At 29.2% G+C, this 22,559-nt stretch overlaps 1 protein-coding gene across 1 annotated transcript; it reads right to left on the bottom strand.

The window, feature by feature from the left end:
* Nucleotides 1–1,770: 1,770 nt before the first annotated feature.
* Nucleotides 1,771–22,470, bottom strand: LOC142321872 (peptidyl-alpha-hydroxyglycine alpha-amidating lyase 2-like). The gene is made up of 7 exons (XM_075360341.1): nucleotides 22,313–22,470; nucleotides 17,522–17,667; nucleotides 14,130–14,328; nucleotides 9,705–9,906; nucleotides 8,774–8,959; nucleotides 8,069–8,181; nucleotides 1,771–3,342 (listed from the first exon to the last, which is right to left on the bottom strand). The coding sequence occupies exons 1-7, from the start codon at nucleotides 22,442–22,444 to the stop codon at nucleotides 3,205–3,207; spliced, it is 1,116 nt and encodes a 371-aa protein (XP_075216456.1). The 5' UTR covers nucleotides 22,445–22,470; the 3' UTR covers nucleotides 1,771–3,204.
* Between the last annotated feature and the right edge of the window lie 89 nt (nucleotides 22,471–22,559).

Raw genomic sequence — 22,559 nt, 5'->3', positions numbered from 1 at the left:
ATATTTTTTTTACTGTAAAAATGTTTTCAGAGGTTAATAATTAAATCTTAAATCAATATATTTAATTAGTCAAATGAAAATTCTAGCCAGTGTGTTTACCTTTGTAAGATCCAAAATCTTTGACACTTTTGGTCCAGTCAAAATTCAAAATTTCAACATTCTACGGCTAATCATTAAGTTATGAAAGATGGTACATAGATACGTACAGAAGTCATGCCAAAACTAGTGAAAATTGAGGGATTGTCAAAAGGTTATTTCTGCTGAAATCTGAAAACCAGAATTTTTCGTGATTACAATACTTCCTTGTACTCATACAAGGAATTAAAAATTAGGATTATCTAGATTGAAAATCTAGTTATTACCAAACTGTGCACCATGGTCTCTTCACAGGGGTGCCATAAAATATTGTAAAAGCTTCTTAATTAATTGAACCAAGACAAATAGATAATTAACATTAAAGTAAAAAAATAATGAAGATAAAAGACTAGTTAGATATCTAGAATAATTGGATATGAAGATAGACTACTCTTACTTACAAGTAGTTATACTTTTACTTTGGGTAGGGTGCCATGAAAAAGTGTCATGACTGATACTGTCATAATAAAATCCCTTGCACATTTGGCATGCACACTTACCTATTTAAAAGTAAAATGTTTTCATGATAGTTTTGTGATAAGTATTGTATTGAATAATCCTAGAAAACTGAATATAAACTTAAATGGCAAATTTAAATATAAAACTGTTAAGTCTTAAATAAAAAAATGCCTTATGGTGAAATTTTTTGAACATGTTTTATTTCATACATTTCTGCCAAAATCATGATATGAAAATTGTATATGTATGTATATATGTAGTACTTCCATTGTGTGGAGCTCTCGCCTATTAAAACCAATTTTAAGACCATTTTTATCCATCCTTGGGACCACTGTTAGGAAACTTAATGTGGAGGTCTTTGATGTGTAAATCATAATAGGTAAATCTGAAACATTTTTAGCGCTTTGTAACTTGTACCTTCTGTTGTGTTACAGTATACACAGATAATTTTTTAACTTTCTTGAATAAGTATGTCCTGCATCTTGACATGTTTTGTCATATTACAACATAATTACAGGAAACCTAGGGTTAAATAAATAACAAACTGCATGATAAAATATTTTTTTATTGTATGTAATATATATTATATATATATAACTACAGTACAGTAACAGCAACAGTAACTGAGTAATTACCCACTGGCATCGATTGGATTGTAGGTTTAGAAGACTGCAGGAAGAGCAGAACACAGAGGCTGACAGGAGGCACACAAGTCAGCCAATTAGCTAATTATTACAGGAATATAAGAAAATTACAAAAATTTAGATAATTACTTTGGAGCTGAGTGTTCACAAGGTTTATGAATCTTGAATACCCAGTATTAAGATCAATTGTTAAAAAAATAATTCTTCACATGTGATTTTTTTACTACTACTTGATATGTTATTTTTATATATTAGCTTTGTTTCATTAGATTACTATAATTGACAGTACAAATATAAATCAATTAAATTTTGATAATTATGGTGATTTAAGATAGTGCTAATACAAATTTACTACAAAGAATGGCTAGTGGATCTAGGTTTAGTATTGTACAAAAAATGTATACAGAATATCCATGATCTACTGATTTGACAATATAATGAAAGTAATTGTTTACACAATCTGCTAATTCTTCATATCTAGCATTAAAAATTCTTAGTCAATTTATCATTAATAAAAAGTGTAAAATAGATCACAAATACTGTCACAAACACGTATGTAATTTAAGTACAGTTTTGAAATTCTGCCACTGCTATGCTGCGGTCAGCAATTCCACACATGCACTGTGTACCCACATCTGTTGGCAAGCCATGACTTATTACGAGTATTTAAAATGCCTCTGCTGATTGAGAATCCTGCCAACTGTGAAGCATGGTATGATTGTGCTAAAGGCGTGAAAGCGGCTAAAATTTGAAATCATTGAGCAATGGAATGGTATGAAAATGGGTCAGAGCTTGATCCAAAATAGAAAGATGGCCACCAGAATGTTCATAATGAGGAATGGAATAGACAACCTTCTGTCAATAATGAAGATTTGGTGCAGAAAGTTGATGAAAAAGTGAGGAACATACGATTTCTTCACTATATGAAGTGTTGTCTATGAAACTGTGACCGAACTCTTAAATTGTTGAAAATTGTGCTCACACTGGGTATTGGTGTCAGACTTCTATGACAACGGCAATAAAAATAGTGTACTTAAGTGGCTTTTACTTATAAGTACAGTTTGAAATATAAGTACTACACTGTTGCATAAATTAAATTTCCACTTAATTTATACAATAGTGTCTTTTTTTCAAAATTTTACTTTAAAATGTAACTAATGAATCCAGATAAAACCTTGTTATCCAAATAAAACCAATCATTCTGCAGAATGTTAACACTAAATTCATATGTTAATGTGAATTATTAATTATCCTGTATTTCCAGCCCTTCTTGAAGTAGCAATTATTAGCATTTTCATTAATGAACTATCATATAAAATGTTTTTCACAAATAAGCACAAACTTGGGTGTTTTTTTCTAAAATGTCATTGATGACATTGAGCTCAACTTTTTTTCTGAGCAATACAAATTGCTTGATTTTTTTTTTTTATACTGAACATTCAAAAACTGCAATAACCCTTAATCTAAACACAGCCTGTAAAACTAGTGTTGAAATAGATTCAGAAGTTTCTATTAAATCCAGGACAAAAAGATTTGGTGATGAATGATGCATTATTTCAACTAAAAATGAAAAACTACTATGGTTAAAAAATAAATCTTATATATCCTCAAACCTTGGTTAGGATCTGTATGGATATCTAACCCCTTATCCCTCTGCCTTATCCTGTAGCCTCCATAAAGAGAAGTAAGAAATCTTGACCTGCTTACCATAACAAATATTTTATGAAACAAAATTGCTCATAATTTTGGTCTTGCACATGCATGCTCACACACATACTCACACCAATATTAAAACAAATTTCATTCACTAAGTATTGCCTAAAAATTACATGTTACTTCCATTCTGCATAATAAAATAAAATTGCAATAAACAAGACATGCCTCAACAAAATTCAGTATTATGAAGTCTGTTGTCATATAATAAATTATTGTTCTATCAATACTAGTCTAACATCTTAACTAACTTTTATGCCATCTCTTCTGATTTTTCAATTTTTTTTGAATTTTTCAAATTGAATTTCCAAACTTTATTTGGTCCTATTTCTGAAATGTATAATGCTCTACCATCTGGAGAAACAGCAATGCTATGTGGATTAGAGAGTACCTGCAAAAAAAACATATAAAATAAGCAAAATCATGTAAAAATCAAGCAGGATAATCTTAAAATCATGACAAATATTTACACTGATTATTGTATTAAAAAGGTTTGCCTACAGTAACAAGAAATACTTGTTTAAAGAGGAAGACTAGTAATAGTAGAAAACTATTTACTTAACCCTACAGATATTTTCACTCCAGTATTTATTATGATTTTTATTATGCATAGTAATAGTATAAAAGTAAGCAATGTGCTCTCAACAAGCTGCTAGGTCAAAGTTCAATCATCGAGAAAAGGTATCCAGAATAACTGGTTCAATCCTATCCCAATCAGACCAAGTAATCACTCTGATCTGTGTACTAACTGTTAATTCATTGTGGTTAATGCACTCCAAGATTTAGTATTTTAGTATTACTGCAAGATTTTTTTACTGCTTATGTAGTATTATTAAAAACTTGCTGTAATAGTTATTACTAAAAACGTCTTCATATTTAGATTGGAAAAGATCATTTTAAGATTGAAAAAGTGGATTAATAAATTAAACATTTATAAACATTTTCATTTATATTCATCTACTTGATTTGTACATTTACTTAAGGCAATTAAACAATGGATCTTAAAAAGAGAGCACCAAACATCTTGACTGCTATGAGGATCACTGGTGATCCTTGTTACCTGCCGGCAGGTTGTGAGAATCACAACTTTGTGTCATAGCAAATAAGCTATAGTATGGCACTCTAGATTGTCTTATTTCTATACATAAATTGCATCTTCTGGTGACATTTGGAAGTAAATATACATTGTTTACTATAAACATCTGTTGTAATGTTTACAGCTGGTAAACATTTACAGTCTTCAGTACTTTTGTTAGTAGTTCATTCTATTGAGTTTTAGTGTAAAAGTGTTGTTACATTTTCAGGGAAATAACTATCTAGATAATATTGAGTCATTTTATTTTATGTGCGAAATGATTTTACATATATTATTACATACTGCATATTCTTTTGATCAAGTTTTGTTTCAATATTGGATTATACAATTTAGGTTATAGAAAGTATGTATTTTTATTGATTTGAGGCTTTGTATGATTGGATTTTATGATTGGTAAGTGTAAATTACATAGATCTATCTTGTGCAATGTGAAAGTATATTTTCATCTTCAGAAGATGAAATCACAGATTCCAACAGACCTATATCAATAATCCTAACAATTTGAATGTCTTTGATCGACAAGAGGTTGATGTATCTAAACTACCTGCCATACAGTTTACAGGAACAGAAAAATATGAGTTGTCTAACAAATAAAAGAGAATCTACATCAATATTTTTATTCAACAAAATGTAACATCTCGTTCTAGTTGAGTAAATCAGTGGTGGTAGACAAATTCTGAAGATATGTTGGGATTTTTTGCAATTATTATTTACACAGGAATTGTCAAATGCCTCCAAATTTCAAATTATTGAGAGTCAGTACTGTACAAAAACTAGTGCAAAATTTTGCAGACAATTCAACTGCTAATAAGCAAAGTTGGATAGGCTATATAAAATTTAATTATGCAATCCACTTGGTTACACCCTTCAAGCCTCAGTATACACAGGACAAGATAGTGGTAGTAGTGAAGTAATATTGGTCAAACTGTGGTTTTGGATTTGGCATAAAAATTTTTATCCAAAGGGTGAGTAGTCCCCTTTACAAGAACACTTTTTATGAAAAATACACATTTGATTGGTACTCTACAGAAAAATAGGAAATATTTGCCAAAAGACATTATTGGGGAAAAGATGAAAAGAGGGGAAATAGTTGGGAAACAACACCATCATGGAGTGGTAGTTGCTAAATGGAAAGACAAGAATGAGGTTCTTTTCCTGACTACAAAACACGATTGGAGAACAAGTAACAAAACCTGCAGCAATAATGGATTACAATAGAGTAAAACAAGGCATTGATCTTTCAGATCAATTGGTAAGCTATCACTGCGAAAGACAAAAGTGGTATAAAGTAGTCTTCGAACTGCTCCTTGAGCACAGCTTATTAACAATCTTTAATTAATTCTTGGCTTATTACAACCATTTCTGCGAAGAAAATTATCTATAAAAAATTTTTAGCAACTCTTTTACTCCAGATATTGGAAATTGAAGAGAGACAAAAAAGTATTCATCACAATTACCAGATACACATATTACCAAAAAGTACAGAAATAGACTGTATAAATCTTTAAATGATGAAGATGCTTGGATTGCTACGCATCAACTTCCATGGAAGGTAGTGAAATAGCACAAAAATGATTAAAATTAGTTTCCACAAAGTGTTCAGATTGTGACAAATATGTGTATAACTTGTAACAGACATGGACAAATTTTGGATGTACACAAGTTACCTAACTAAAACGATTTACCATTATGACTAACAGAAATTTAGTAATAATAAAATAGTAACCATATATAATAATTTTTATACCTATATATAGCAGAATTCAATAAATATAAAATCTTCTATAAAAAATCTGAGATCACTGGTGATTCTTACGGCACCTAGTTAGTTACACATCATTAATAGGGTGCCATGAAGAACACCGTTGAACACAATTTTTTTTTTTTCAAAAACAAGTCTAGGATTGATAAACAACTTAATTGTATAATACAAGGTATATTACAAACATCAAAATGTAGGTTTTCATGACTATGGTAGTCAAGGTGTTAGAGCATTTTATAGAAAAAAACAGTGTAGTTTTTATTATCCAAGTATTAACAAAATTTTCATAAAAGGTTCAGATAAAAGTTTTACCATATAAAACAAAAACAGTAATATGTGAATTAAAATTGTTCCAATCCATTCAATAAGTAATATTATGAAGTACATAACCATTTTTAGAGGAAATTATTTTAAAAACAGCTGAGATATACAATTAAGATTTGTTTAAATTTGAAAGGGGAAAAGTAGCTGTATCTAAATAACTCATGTATATCTACTCTTTTAATGTTTACTCTTGTTTATAATTTTTTCCTGGAATTCTATTCTGCTTCTGCAAGAATGGGATAAGAGATAATGGACCTGTCAGGAGATAATGGACCTGTCAGGAGATAATGGATCTGTCAGGAGATAATGGACCTGTCAGGAGATAATGGACCTGTCAGGAGATAATGGACCTGTCAGGAGATAATGGACCTGTCAGGAGATAATGGACCTGGGTAATTTGACCTGTTACCAAATTCATTATTTCTTTACACATAGTTTAGTTTGACTTATCATAAATAATATAACTTTAACGAAAAAATTTAATAATTTAATAATCATTTTTTTCAGATTCTTTTTTTGATCAGTCTGTCTGATAGTCAGTGGGTCACTGACTACTTTGTGGTTTATATTCAGATAAGATTATAAACCACTTCTGACATACTGCTGTTAATTGAAGCTCATTTACTGAAAATCACCAGTAATATAGGTATTTAAATCAAAATAACACATTGTCTTAGGAAGATTTGAAATTGAAATCTTAACAAAATGAAAAAAAGTATAATCTTACAGTAATATAATGCCCAAAAACAAACCAGCTGCTTCTTATTACTTAACAAGATTCATATCCTCCAACAAAACAGCTCCTGCATCTAAGCAGTGCTTTTAACCAACTAATAGAAAATTTGTCCATTATACAGTTTCCAAGTTTTTTAAAGGCTTTTTATAGAAAGACTAAACTTCTTTACTCTAGTTTAAAAATTCAACGATAGATTAATTAATGCAGTTATCAGCATTGCCCAGGAGCACAGATAAGTTATTTGGCATGCCAACTCTAGAGAGTAAGTTACATAAAAATGGTTGTGTGTAAAGCACATGGACCTTCCAAGTTATAATCAATGGAATGCAAGAGATAATAAATGCATTCTTCTCCAGCAGCATTTGCCATGATGATCTGGCATTATGTTGGGCAACAGATTCTTTACAATGAGCGTTGTTCTGTTACACAGTTTTGGTGGGTTGATGTCGTGGAATAGAATGATAGTGATCCTTTTTTCAACCTGTGTGTGACATTCCCAAGGATTCTGAAGAATTTAAAAACTACATAGATTCTTCAAAGGATAATTATAGTTAAGTTCATCATGTGAAGACCATGTTGCAGAAATTTGAGGGGAACAAAATTAGAACAGTAGTGGAGTCTACAGGAAATTCTACATTGCCAAGTAACTGCAAATGTAGACAAAGTTCCTACTGTTACAGAATACTTTCAATGCAAAATTTTCAAAATTATTAATTTTCAAAAACCCTTTTCCAACATAATTTTTTCCCAATATTGTTTTCCATTATTCATGATTTTCATACTCAAATTGAGGTTGGTTAGAGGCTGAAGTTGAGGTTGGTGACACTGAAATAGTATAAAAGAGGGGTGGGAGTAGGTTTTCAAAATGAAATATAACATTTTTCTTCTTATTTTGGGCTTTTAGTGGGTAAATATTTAATTAAAACTATAGATTTATAAAAGATAAAATTGTAAAATTGAAAATTGTATATATTGATTATATATATATATATATATATATATATATATATATATATATATATATAACCTCTATATATATATATATAGGTTGTGTTAACACAGTTAACACAACCTAAAAAAAACTGTACATCATTATAGTAAGCTATTATTATCCACAATAAGCTATAGTTGCATTTTTAAACAAGTTGTCTAAAATCTTGAAGTTTACTAGATAGTGAATATGAAACTAAGCAACTTACGCCTTTGCTTGGACCCCAGTGGTCAATTATTGTCTCGGCTAAAGGATGAAGAGTGAATCCCCGTACAGGAATCAATGGAGATGTTGGACCATTTACTGCATACACATAATCACCTGATAAAAATAATAAATCATTCAATGAATTCTCAAATTTCCATTCAAATTTAATAATTCAATATATTCAATGAGTAGTTTAATAAGAAATAAATAAGATCATTAATCATAAGAAATAAACCAACCAACAAGTAACCAGCTAATTAGGTATTTTGATTCATAAGCTGGCTTGTAGATACTTGCTTAATTTATGACTACAAACTGTTTTTACCATTTTTTTATTATGGTGTCTACACTTTTTTTCACTTACCATTTCCATCTCATTTTACTCAAATATTTATCTATGTCTATGGCCATAATAATAACAGTAAAATTGTTCATTTCATTTCAATAACAAAATAAACAATTTATGTGTATAAATTTAATCCCAAATTTTCTCTTTCAACATATATCTGTGAAAGTCTTAGTCTTAATCTGAATCTATAATTAACCTAGCAAATTGTGTGAAAGTTAATTTTCCCCAGCTCTGACTGTATGAAAAACATGTTTTTACCTATATACAAATTTTCATAATAAAACCATTATTTTAAACCAATCTAAAGAGGTCTTAAGAGAAAAGGCGTAAACAAGATAAATATTGATGATTGCATACCATACGGAGCAATAGCAAAAACACGACCCATATCAGGCTGTTGTATTGTGAATGGTGTAGAACATGGAGCACGATGTAAGTTAGCACACAAACAAGCAACTCGCATATTTTCCCGATCAGCTACACACAAGAGATCACGTTCTTCCAACAGTGCAAGACCATGTGGTACTTCAAGTGATAGGAATTCTAAAAAAAATAAAACACTACCATAAAAAATATTATCTTTTAATCAAATTTGACATGAATGGATACAAATTTTCATAATCTATAGGTATCATAATGTCTAGTGGTGAATGTCTCTTCCCAAATCAGCTGATTTGGAAGTCAAGAGTTCCAGTGTTCAAATCCTAGTAAAGGCAGTTACTTTTATATGGATTTGAATACTAGATCGTGGATACCGGTGTTCTTTGGTGGTTGGGTTTCAATTAACCACGCATCTCAGGAACGGTCGAACTAAGACTACAAGACTACACATAATTTACTTGTACATATCATCCTCATTCATCCTCTGAAGGAATACCTGAAAGGTAATTCCTGGAGGGTATTTCGTGCACATATGTGTGTGTGTTCCTAGTAAACTCACTGCAGTTCATGCAATTTAAGTAAATAAACTGCAGTTCTGAAAGATCTTCTGGATGCATATTTCCAGATAAAGTTGAGATATCAGTATTATATTATTTTTTTTAAATTTGAAATCACTGTGATATGATTATGAAACCTTTCAGGAGCAAGTTCTTCTGTGTTATTTACAGGTAGTTATCATAATGTATATGTATATTATAGATAATTTTATAATTTTATTTGATGTAGAAATACATGTAATACAGTTGTACAGATGAGTAATACAAGTAGCAAAGTTATACATTTAGTTCATTATCACAAGTACTAAAATTTTCAATAAGAAATAACAAAATTTTTAAGTATTAAGTACCGTGCTTTTGAGGAAAAACTCTAAGAAGTCTTCCAGCAGAATCATATTTTAAAATACGAGAATTACAGTAACCATCAGCAACAAATACTTCTCCACTACTTGCAATAGCAACTGAACTAGGTTTACAAAAATGTAGCTCCCCTTTGCCAGGCTCAAATCGCTTACCCAAAGTTAAACTGGGTCTCACAGATCGTGGGGAAAACTACAACAAATTTTAAAGAAAAATACATTACAAATTGAATAAAAAAAATGGAGTAAAATCATGTGTATATAGAATGTATTTATTTATTTTACTCATACAATAGCTGTAAATAGAAATTACAGTAGCTGTAAATAGAATAATGTAAACTGTATACCAGTAATTGGATTTTTTTAAATGTGTAACCCAACTGAGAAATTGAAACAAAATAAATTCACTATTGCTGTAGCTGTTGAGATATCCAGGCAAGCCAACTCTATTATAGGCTTTATGAGAAAAGCTTTGAGTGAAATATATTTTTTTTTTAATATTAAAAAATATTTAATCCCTTAAATATTTATATCTTTAATATATAATAATTATTATTATTCAGAGCTCTTTAATATAGGACAATTACTACTCAGAGCCCCCGACTGCATTTAAATATTTTCGTTGGGCAAATTGTTTTTCTGTGTAAGACCTGGTGAGAACTTAGACAACCTTAAATGCTTGTTACTTCTACAGTATGAAAAATATAAAACATAACTGTCTGAAAATTGATTGGTCACCCATTATTTTATTTTATTAAATACTGCAAAGCAATGTTTAGTTCTTTATTTCCATATCTTGTTTTCTTTTCTTTTTTTTTAGTTCAATTTATTTTCTTTGTTTTTGCATTCATGTTTTTAATTTTTATAATTGTTTTTATTATTTAATACTTTTTAGTGATCATTGTGAAAAATTGTCAATTTGAAATCTTATCGATATAACGTATTTAATGCAATGCACTGATCCAAATGACTGTAAAACATTTCAATTTATTTAATTGGTGCATACCAATCTAGACTTAAGATAATTGGCGCATACCAATCTAGACTTAAGATTTCTTAAGTGATTGTGTTCCTTGGGAGACTTTTTATCGTGCAGATCATACAGCAATTTTTCCAAGATCCTAACAACTAATGCCTAAATTTTCCAATTGTCTCGTGCGACTCAGTACTACGTAGGCCTGCCTCTTGGCAAAGAGGTGAGTGCTCAGATTTATGACAGCTCTATCTAGGGTGGGTAGTCCCTTGTAATTTATGCACTGTCACATTCCAACTCAATACTAATAGCAGCATAAACCTTTCCACTTTGCCCTATCCCCTAAAGCATCAAATTCAACAATAGTGGGTGTGCTGCTCCAGAAAATTATTTTCTGGGCCTTTTCAAAGCCAAAATAGAATAGCTGGAAGCAGGACAACAATCTAATTCTGCATTACCACATTCAAGAATATGGTACTCTGTTTTTACACAGATCTGTCAATACGGATAATATTTTTTAATTTTATTAGATAACTAAATAAAATGTCCGCTTAAAAACACTATATTGTAGTGATACTTAATTTAAATTTCTGTACACAGAAACAAATTCATAATAAGTTTTTACTAATTACCTTCTCTTTTGCCCTTCCAGCATGTTTTGGACAATTTTGGCAATCAAAGAGCCCTTGCTTTCCGCTATCTTCTGATCATTACTGAAAAAACAACTAAACCACAACTAAAAAAGTGAATGAACAAGGAACATTCCATACACGCGCGCAGTAAAAAAAAAACTACCTTCCACACACATCCCAACTCTGTAGGGAAAGACACCCGCCTAGTGAAGTTCCAGTCGACACATTCCCCCCCCCCCGGATCATTGCCCTGTTGGGCTAATGGAACCTTTCACCCACAGCCAGGGTCGGCACTGCGGGAGCGACAGTACTCTCCCTCGCGTGCAGCTTCCTACGTGCACAACAGCCAAACACGCCGCTGGAACTGTGAACCGCACAGTTTCATATAAAGATTATTGTATCTTTTTTTATAAACTGAGTAATGGCTACTGACATTAAGCTTAAGGATTATATTGTAAAAGTATAAAGAAAGAATTAAAGAAAAAAGAACTTGATATCATCGATAACAATTAATATAATAAGTAGAAAAAATGGGGATGGGTTCCCCATCCCCATTGTTCCACAGTGCCTATACGCGAGCCGCCACTGCTGGGCTCGATCCTGAATCCGGTGCCGACTGCATTACCTCTAATCGTACTGTCATCAAACTTTACAGAGACCGTTTGTGGGCGCTCGACAGGCTCAAGCTGGTCTCGATGTACTGCAGGCCACAAGATTTTTCCGAGTACATCAATTAATTTTTGTTGTAGTTCAGCTCCATCGTGATTTTGTATTATACTAGCAAATACCCCGTTTGAATTTTGAAAACCGCTTTAAACAACACCGGCTGTTAGATTTTCAATATTTATAACACTAATGTATCTATAAAAAACAAAATTAAGCGTATCCGTACTTGTTCATTTAGTTTTATTATTACTGTATTTTACTAACTGTGTATTTCAACAAAGTACAATTCTTCCATTCATTTAGTTTTCGTTCTATAATTTAATAATACAAAATTCTTTACTTCTACATAAATTCTTCTACGCTGGGCAGGGCAGTAGGTACCCTCAAAATGTTCAGTCGTTCGGTCTTCATTGAATCTAATGATGAAATCGTTCACAGTTTCTTCTCAAACGTAATCTGAATCGCAGTCCCTTTTCTTTGGTTTCGACTTCACTTATTCTTTTTCGTATTTACTCCTTTATATCCCAGAGACGCCTTTTCAAAACATTCCCGAACACATTCAACATTCAATATACATGTTTCACTATACATTATATAGTTAGCCTTACACTTTATACGTTACTTTTTCATAAAGTTTACTAAATCTATAAGTTCAGTCTTTAAATGTTAATTTCAGTATTTTTACTATGAAATCATCTGCTATTTCCGACAATCTACTGGAATTACTAAGAATTTTGTTCTAATTTAATGCGGTGTTATGACGCATTACCTTACAATTACGCTAACTGGTCTGGAAAGTGGTAATTCTTTAAGCGCGCTTCCCAACATTTCTTTTTGATACCCTACGTCGGAATTCGACTGTTGAGTTAAATACCACCGACCCTTTATCTTTATCTTTTCCTACACGGATAACTATTAGCCTTTTCCCCTTACCGGAAGAGGTTTTTTTTTACAGCGGTCGTTAACTCTCTTAAAAAAGGTATCCTTTTATTTACGCTGCGTTTATCTATAGATAATTTATTATCTATAACTTATCATCTAGATAATATATATAACATTTTCATTTTGGTACCGTTAGTTATCTTCTACGCCGCAGTTATATCGTTTCCCCTTGGAATTAACGTAATTTTAACTCGTGAAAAGTGGCACGCAAAAAATTCGGTAGGTCTTAATCCTCAACGATTTGATAGTTTCCATCGACGGTAGAAATTTCATTTCAGGCGATTACCGTGAAACAATATTTCGAGACGTAACGTTAGGGATTCATTCTATTTTTTTACTATATTCTTGCATAATATTTTTCACCGCTGCGCAAAACTTTACCGCGTTAGCGTGTCGCCGTTGTAAATTATTATTTATTAAGTCTATTTCGATAAACTAATTATTTATTAATTTGAATTAAAAACTATTTGTTTAAATTAATTAAAGTTACTAGTAATTATTTATAGATTTTTCTTGTAGTATTGATCTCTTCTGTTAAGCGACTGTACTCTTTTCTAACGTACGGTGGAGATTCCCTCCAGAAAAAAATTTTTCTAATAGTTTTTTCGATATCCTTATATTAATTAAAATTAAACTATAAAATCAAAACTGCCTGCCACAGTAGTATTTTTTAGTAGTATCCTTACTGAGAATAGAAATCGTATCTTTTTTATTTTTATTTTATTTTTATTTTATTTTTATTTTATTTTTATTTTATTTTTATTTTATTTTTATTTTATTTTTATTTTATTTTTATTTTATTTTTATTTTATTTTTATTTTATTTTTATTTTATTTTTATTTTATTTTTATTTTATTTTTATTTTATTTTTATTTTTTTTTTATTTTATTTTTATTTTATTTTTATTTTTTTTTTATTTTTTAAACTGTCAGTACATTGAAACCGCCGATAAAACTTGTGTCATATGGTGTCCACATCAGCTATAGTAACTTATTAACAGAATTTGATGTTGTTTTATAGTAAAACATAATCCAGATACACTCAAATAACCAAGCAGTTACTGTAATGTAAAAAGGAGGTTTCTGAACAGTGAGTGCACACAACTGCTAATAAATTTTAAATTTCATTCTAAAACTGGTTATACTCATAAATTATGCTTAAAAGCCATTACTTTGTCAAGAAAATCAAATTAAATAACTATACCTTGAAAACCTGATGCATTGCAACATCTGTAAGCCATGTATTTCCTTCATGATCAATTGCAATTCCATGAGGCAAGTAGAAAAAATTACCTCCCCAACTTCTTAATACTTTCCCATCAGCTGGATCAAGAATTAAAATAGTATCGCCTAATATTGGACCATCTTCTTCATGCAAATAACGATTTTCATCATCAAAAGTCCTGAAATATAAATAGTCTTACGTATTACTCAAACACCAATAAAAATAATATTACATCACTATATTGAAATTCAAGGTTAATCATCAAGGTTAATCACAGTATTCATACTAAACAATCTATATTTATCAGAAGTTTAGTTGATAGTGCATAAATAAATGACAAAATATTTAATTTGATTTCCTTTGAATTTTTATTCTCATTGTCAGTTCATTTCAGCTTGTTTCAGCTCATTATCTACTTTTTTTAGTTTAACCTCTGGGACCACCATTAGGTATTGCTTCAGAGGATGAGATGAATGTTTTGTAGTATGAGTAAATTCCATGCCTGACCGGGATTCGAACACGGGACCTCCGGATAAAGGGCAGAGACGCTACCACTCACGCCACGGAGGCCGGCCAGCTTGTTATCTGCACATAAGAAAAATTTTTAATTTAAAATTCAACTAGATTAGTTATTGTTAGAGTCAAGATCATTTTTTCACTACTTCCATTTACTTTCTCAACTTGATAGTAGTTTATTTAGACTCTTCTAAAACCCATGATAAAGATGAAATTGTACCAAATGAATTTGAAAGGATTATTCTAAATAAATAATCAGAATCCAAAAAGACTACATTTAAATCATTTTAAAATATCTCCATATTTCTGAAAGTTGAAGTAAAAATGCAGCTTAAATGTTACTCAGAGGGTACTTAGAACATACAAAAACTACAAATCAAGGTTTTTTTGTATGACCATAATTTAACAAGATTATTGGTTTCTTCAATATTACTGTTTCCATTTACCTGTTCAGGATAAATTTCATATAACAAATTAGTAAGAGGGATTCCTGTAGAAAAACCATTCTGTTTGGATACATTGCTAAACAGAAATAATTTAGATCTGTCAGTATTTAAATATCTAAATATCTTAGATTTCAAAGTTACTTTTAGAGAGAGAAAGAGTTTTCACAATTTGTATATAATCACTTGTCTTTTACATTAAATGAAAATTTTATAATATTTTAATTATATCATTAGCTATTTCATTAGAGGTTTTTACACATTTTTTTTTTCAATATCATTAAGTAAGGTTTTATACACATATGTATATATTATTTATTTGTAGGCAAATTTAAGTATACCGGTTTAATGTATTTTAAATAGTCCAGTATATTAAGATTATTTTCTTGATGTGTTTGATTCTATGTAAACCCAAATAATCATAAAAAATACCAAAGCCAGGAAAAAAAACTGTTATTGAACATAAAAATTAAAAAAGAAAATAATATAATTACACATCCTACAAGTTGGAAAAGCATTTAAATATTATTTTAATGAGTCTTACACCACAAAAATTATAATAAAAATTGCGATCAAAAATTTATAAAGCTAAAGGAATATTTTTTCTTCCCAACCTAATAGAGGTAATACCAGAAATGTGTAGAAAACACTTTGGGAATAAAATTCCTTGCATCAAAGTAAGAAAAACAGTTCCTATATTTTTTATATTTGGAGACTGATTTTTAATCTGTTAACCATTTTATATTTGTGCAGCATAAATTCATATCTAAGGAATAGACTCAGATTTTTTTTAATATGAGTGTATATACAACTTAAAACTAACCTTATCAATTTTCAATAATTAGTTTTTATGGTATTCCACTTCTTCAGGTGGTATTAAATTCTAGTTTTATTTAATTAAAACTCATTACTTTTAATAATTTATCATTGTTTCAGAAATTGTAATATTTTTTAATTGTCATAGTTTAAATAAAATTGTAAAAGTATATGTACTCGCACTGTTTGATTGTATTCAAACAATCAAATTCTTAAAATATAGTTTTTTTATTAATTCTCATTGCTGCCAACTGTTATATTGTAGTTTTATTATATTTGTAATTAAATATCATCATGATGATCAATAAGATCATCAGGTAATGTGATCTTATGGTTCATTATTTGATAGATATAGACATATCACACACACACAGTCGATCTCTCTCTCTCTCTCTCTCTCTCTGTGTGTGTGTGTGTGTGTGTTTGTGTGGCAGACAGACAGATAGGCATTGTCTTTACATTTTCCCATGAATTCCTATTACAGTCCGGTAACCCTTCTCATTGAACAACAGCTGTTGGAGGGATGCCATTGACAGTATTGCAAAGAAAGATTGTTAAATGAACCTGTTAGCCTGAGAAAAGAATCTCTTTTAGTACCTTCCTGGATTCCTTTCATAAATATTTTCTCATACCTTCTTAATTGGAAGGAACCCATTATCCAGATTCGTTATATTGGCCTTGTTACAATATTATAAATGATTCTGCCATTTTTTATCTTTATCTTTTGCAAAGTATAATTCGGATCACGAAAGAAAAAAAAGTACTTTTAAGTTATTTGTTTGTAACCAAATTGATACAAACTTATAAGTTTTATTTACATACAATGATCTAATATCTATATTTTCCCACACTTATTGGTTTAAGTTTTGTGTGCAAGCAAAGTTATATTTTAGGAATAAATATATATTATTATTAATTTATAGAATTTTTGATTAAGAGTTGTAAAATAAAAATCTTTTTAAAACCATTGAATGGTGTTTAAAAAAAATCTATGGCTACGTTAACCAAAGTTTAAAAAATGAAGTGAAATGCTACTACTATCTATGGTTTTTAAGTCTAAAATTATTCTAAGATGTAATTTCTTACAAACAAACAATGAACCATTTTTGGTAGTTAATGTTACACTACCATTGAACAAGTTAGAAGTTGCATTTTGTCAGAGATTTATCAGTCCACTCATAATCTATTAACTGTTATAATCAATTAATATTTATAAATGCACAATAAGTATCTTTATTATAATGCAAATTCCACTTTCAGATTCTATAATCACAACACATGATTAATAATAATTAGACCGACAGATCCAAACAATCGTCTGTAATTTAACAATTCAAAGGTTTCGTTTTTTTGGTTAACCCATGAAAAGCTTGTTATGCATAAATATACATAAAGCTTAATAAATATACATAATAAATATATAAATATACATAATAAATATATAAATATACATAAGCTTGTTATGCATAAATACATATTAGATGGTATACATACACTTGGTAAATGTGCAATAAATGAATAACTAGTCCATTTTATTAAGATATTTTTGTTTTGAATATAATTTATAAGTTATTAATTTAATAAACTATTACGTACTTGGAATCCCACAATCTGTTGCCACGATGAAATATAACAGGTTGGCCAACATTATTTACAGCTACTCCAGAGACTTGACCAACTTTTAATTCTTCATTAGGCCATCCAACCACCTCTTCAGGCCGAGGTGGCCCATCTTCCAACTCCTGGAATGTGAAATTATTTTCATTGAAGTAAAGTGGGATTAAACTTTGTTAAAAATCAATATGTTCACAAGATCTTTTCAGAGCTATTGTTCAGATTTTTCAACTGAGTTAACATATATAGCATATAGCATCTGAGGGTATCACTCAGTTACTGAAGCGATTAGGTAACCACTTAAGGATTTAATAAAGTAGTAATGTATGAAATGTAGTCTTTTTAAGATTGTGTTTCATTGAAGTTGGCACTTGTATATTTTATATCGTTCAAGTACCTTGAGATGATTTTGTTATGTGCAGTGCTTATCGTATTCATGAATGAAAGTGCAGCCAATTTACCCAGTATAATCATTATATTTTAACTAATTCTTGGATCATTAAATTTATTATTCTTTTTATTGATTTCTTTACAGTCTATTTCTTTTAACAAATGCACACACTCTCACTCACATACACTGATAAACTATACAAATCCAGCATGAATATTCCAATTATTAAATAATATTGATGTGTAGATATGTTTTAATTTATTTCCAAAGTATATTGAACATTGAAATACTTATTGCAGAAAAATAAGTTACTTTAAAAAGTCACCATTGTCTTTTGTGGTACTTAAGAGAGATAAACCAGGTCCTTTAATTTGTACATACATAGATTTAAACATAGTATGCAGTTACTAATGGATAACTTTCTGAGCACCACTAAAGATAATTGTATTTTATTTTATTAGGCTCCTATTCAGGGCAAATAAAAAATATTATTAGTTTGGTTAACTTATGTTAACTTATTCCCTCAAATAGTTTTTTTTTTATTTTACACAAGTAAAAGGTATGCGTAAAACCGTTAATAAAATTGCAAAAAAAATTAATAAAATTATTAACATATTATAAACGATCATTTCTAATTTGAAAACATGTCATTAGTTCTGAATAATCATTACATAAAATTGTTAATACGTTGTACAATAGCGTAATAGTCAACCAACTAACCGAATTATTTAAAATGTGAAGTAACTTAACTTCATCAAAGATGAACGAAGATCTATTCATTGTAATAGATTATAATTATAATATTCACCATTGGCAAAGATTAACCAATAAATAAAGAAACAGCAGCACAGTTTAAAATCACTTACTGACATAGCAATTAAGTTTTATTAGTTAAGAGTATTTTGGTCAAGTTAGTATCTTAACAAGGGTTGTTTATCAAAGAGTTATTATTTTTTAATTATAAGTAACTTTTTAAGAGGTCAAGGTAGGATGTGAATTATAGAAACAGATTTCAGTAGAACCCAGAAAGCTATTCAGCCCTTAAATGTGTTTAAAAAATGTTTATTTTTAACTGCCGTCATTAAAATTTCATATTTGTAAGTGTTCCTAAAAAGGGTTTATATTATTAGGCAACCTAGAGGGAAGAAGGTAGAAAGATGTGTGAATTAATAACTAGTCTCGTTTTATTATCTTTAACTAATCGTGAACCATACATAATGATTCGAGGAGAAGGGAGATTCCATTTATAATTTATCATGATTTAGGAAGTTATCCTTTAAAATAAAATTAACCAAAATCTCATTACATTTTGAATAAATACTACTTTTTTTACATTATTTTTAAGAATAATAGGGAATTAAGTTAATATATATTAATCAAGGTTATTTTAATATAAACTGATCCATAATATAAATATTTTTTTTTGATTCTTATTAAGTAATATCAGCCACAAATTAAAGAAAATTCAAAGATTTTATTTATACTATTGCCATAAGTATGATTTTCATTAATATAAGAATGCAAAGAATAATATAAGAATGATTTAAAACAGTGTTGCGTTCACTAAAAAAAAGTAGTTTTTAACAACTTAACTCATATTTGTAATCAAAATACGAAACCTTAATTTCTAAATTATTTACTTCATAATTTTACGAAAAACCCAAATTTTAAGCTCACAACAAATAATTTTCTCACATGCTTCCAAAGGTTTACCACTACCCGTTATAATCTGTTTATGTTTTGAATAAATATCAGCGATAAGGAATAAATCAACTTATTTACAAGTAAAGCTACTATTAACAATTTAATAGTTACTGTTATCCTAATATTAAAAAAATATCATACGTAATTTGTTGATCGTGGCGGATTCTTAGCCTTTTATCGGAAGGTTCCATATTCGGTAACAGTCATTCTCACACCTAAAAAATTTTATTATCATCCTTCATAGATTAAAAATTATTGGGCGCCCAACTATTTTAGAGGAATATGCTGTGCCAAACAGCTTAAAAAATACAGTCTACCAATAACCGAGTCGAACTTGTATTTACATCAATTCCATACTTGTATGGATGGAATCCGTTAACTATATTATTTACAGATGAAGTGCAATATTTAAAAAAATTGAAGTTAGCTTTTTCCTTTAGAAAAACGTGAATTTAAGATGTGATCGAAAACTTGATACTTGAATGAGCACTGAATGAATTAACAGTGGATATAGTTTTGATTTTTATAATAAACCTATAAATTATGGGAACATCTACTTTAATGTGAAAATTACAAATTTATTGCAAAATTACACAAGAATTTACCTTTTCCATATTTATTCCTTTTACATTTTTTGTACGATAGTTAAGGATTTGTGATCGCAAAAAATGTCGGTTTTCAGATTTCAACGGAAGTAACCATTTTGACCATCCCTAAATCCATTTTGATTAGTTTCGCATCAGTACGTACGTATGTATCTCGCTTAACTCAAAAGCGATTAGCCGTAGAATGTTGAAATTTTGGATCTAGGACTGTTGTAACATCTAGTTGTGTACCTCCCCTTCTGATTACAATCGACTGGACCGTTTTCGAATTTCGACTTTTCTTAACTGCAGTAATTAACCCTCATTGAGAACTTTTCAACGATATATCATAAGTGGTACTTACTATCATTGGTTCCAGAATTATAGCCAAATGAAATTTTATGAAACATTTTAATCTTGCAAGGGTAGCACATAGGTTCGAATCCGACTACAATAAATAATAATTCAATAATAACAATAAAAAAATTCAGAAGTTATTAGTGAAATAAAATTTTATGTACTTTTCATTTTAATTCAAAAATGTTTACAGATGTTAATAAGTTATTAACAAATCAATATATTTAAATTAAAAGAAATAAGTCGGATAAATAAATTAAAATGCATAAATCGGATTCGAACGGATATGTCCATGATTACAGATCCGATACATTCTCATTTACACCATTCCAACACAATGCAATTGTGTAATTGTCCACTTTATTAAAGAACTGGTGGATCGTATCTCACTTTTAAAAGAAATAAGTTTAAATGGCGTTTAAACTTTAAAATATGTTTCAATTATTAATAAATTAGATATTTTAATTTTTACTGTGAGTGTTCGTTTTGTGTAATTACAACAGATAAATATGAAATAATCATTTTGCCAATCTTAAAGGTAAAATTCATATAAACTTTCTGTGAAGAGGTACGCAAGTGAAGATTGAAAATCTTTAGTATAGATGGTTATGCGTTAAAACCACCAAATGCTAAACGTTCACCAAAATTGAGGGCTGCATAAAAGATTACAAATAAAGACTGCTCGTGTAGAACGACTATTCGATGTGGGAAAATTTTCGTTAATTGTTAGTTTATTCCCAAAAATTATTTTTTTTATAATTTACCCTATACTGCTTGGATAAATTGCCACTACCATTACTGTCAACAAAAATCATGAAATACATTTTTTAGCGAGTTAAATTTTTATTATTAAATTGTATTAATTTTCTCAAGTTACTGTTAAAATAAATTTTCGATAGCATTTGCTATTACAGTTAATTAATAAAATTGAAACACAACTTTTCAAGAGAGTAAGAATCTGTTTGAAGGAAATAGTCTTTACTAACAATTTCATCCAGTGTGATTCTAACCACAAATTTTAGGGAGAAAGTTGTACACTAAATTATAATTTGTTCATCCTTTCGTCGTATAATTTTACAGTATAAGGAAAGAAAGCATAAGTCAAGACTATTTATTTAGAATAAAGGCCTAATTGATAATGAATAATAATGAAGTAATTATTTTTTTTATTTCGCTATAAACAATATACTGAATTACAGAAACTTAGCTATAGTCTAATTAAAAACAAAGATTATTTATTATCATTATAACTATTAAAAAATAATATATTACGTTTTGAAATTTCTAAAATAATCAATAAAAATCCTGAAATACTAAAACAGTTATAACTTAACTACCTCTAATTAAATTGATTAAAATTTCTAAAATAATCAATAAAAATTCTGAAACACTAAAACAGTTATAATTTAACTACCTCTAATTAAATTGATCAATTAGTTTTTGGTATATTTATTAATTAAAAACGTTTTTAATTAAATTTTAATATAGTAAAAGTAAATTATTATTATTTTACTTATTATCACTGTCATTCTTTGATTGTGACAGTCAGTTATTCAGTTACTGAAATCAGTTAAACCAAAAACGTTTTTCTATATTAAATTTGTAATAACAATAAAAAAAATAATACAAAATAAAACAATTTTCTGAAAATAATTGACGTCATAACGTAAACAGATTGTTTTCTAAAGTATTACAAAAAATAGATTTTAAAAGTAAACAACCTAATAAACAGCTTACATTCGGAAACCTCGGACGGGCGAGAATATTACGAATTTCATTGTAGAAAATATCCCTTAATGATGTTCCAACAGCAACTGCAATACAACAAGCAAGGATGAAGTATAATGTCAACACTGCCTCTCCCGCCATTTTATTGAGTGATCGATGGAAGATTCGTGTGCGCATGTTGAAAAAACATAGGTTTCTTGCGCAAGCGTACAATATTTGCACCTGTAGCACAGACTACCAACTGAAAAGTTACATT

This window comes from Lycorma delicatula, chromosome 3 (genome assembly GCF_047948215.1).
Source record: "Lycorma delicatula isolate Av1 chromosome 3, ASM4794821v1, whole genome shotgun sequence".
Lineage (NCBI taxonomy): Eukaryota > Metazoa > Arthropoda > Insecta > Hemiptera > Fulgoridae > Lycorma > Lycorma delicatula.
Note: the sequence above shows the minus strand (reverse complement) of the source record. Positions and strands in the feature narration are given on the sequence as shown.

Coding starts and splice junctions, on each gene's coding strand:
- LOC142321872 (XM_075360341.1), bottom strand. CDS start 22,444: ATGGCGGGAGAGGCAGTGTTGACATTATACTTCATCCTTGCTTGTTGT. Junction 17,668..22,312: donor CCCGTCCGAGGTTTCCGAAT/GTAAGCTGTTTA, acceptor TTCACATTCCAG/GAGTTGGAAGATGGGCCACC. Junction 8,960..9,704: donor AGTTTTTCCTCAAAAGCACG/GTACTTAATACT, acceptor TATTTTTTTTAG/AATTCCTATCACTTGAAGTA.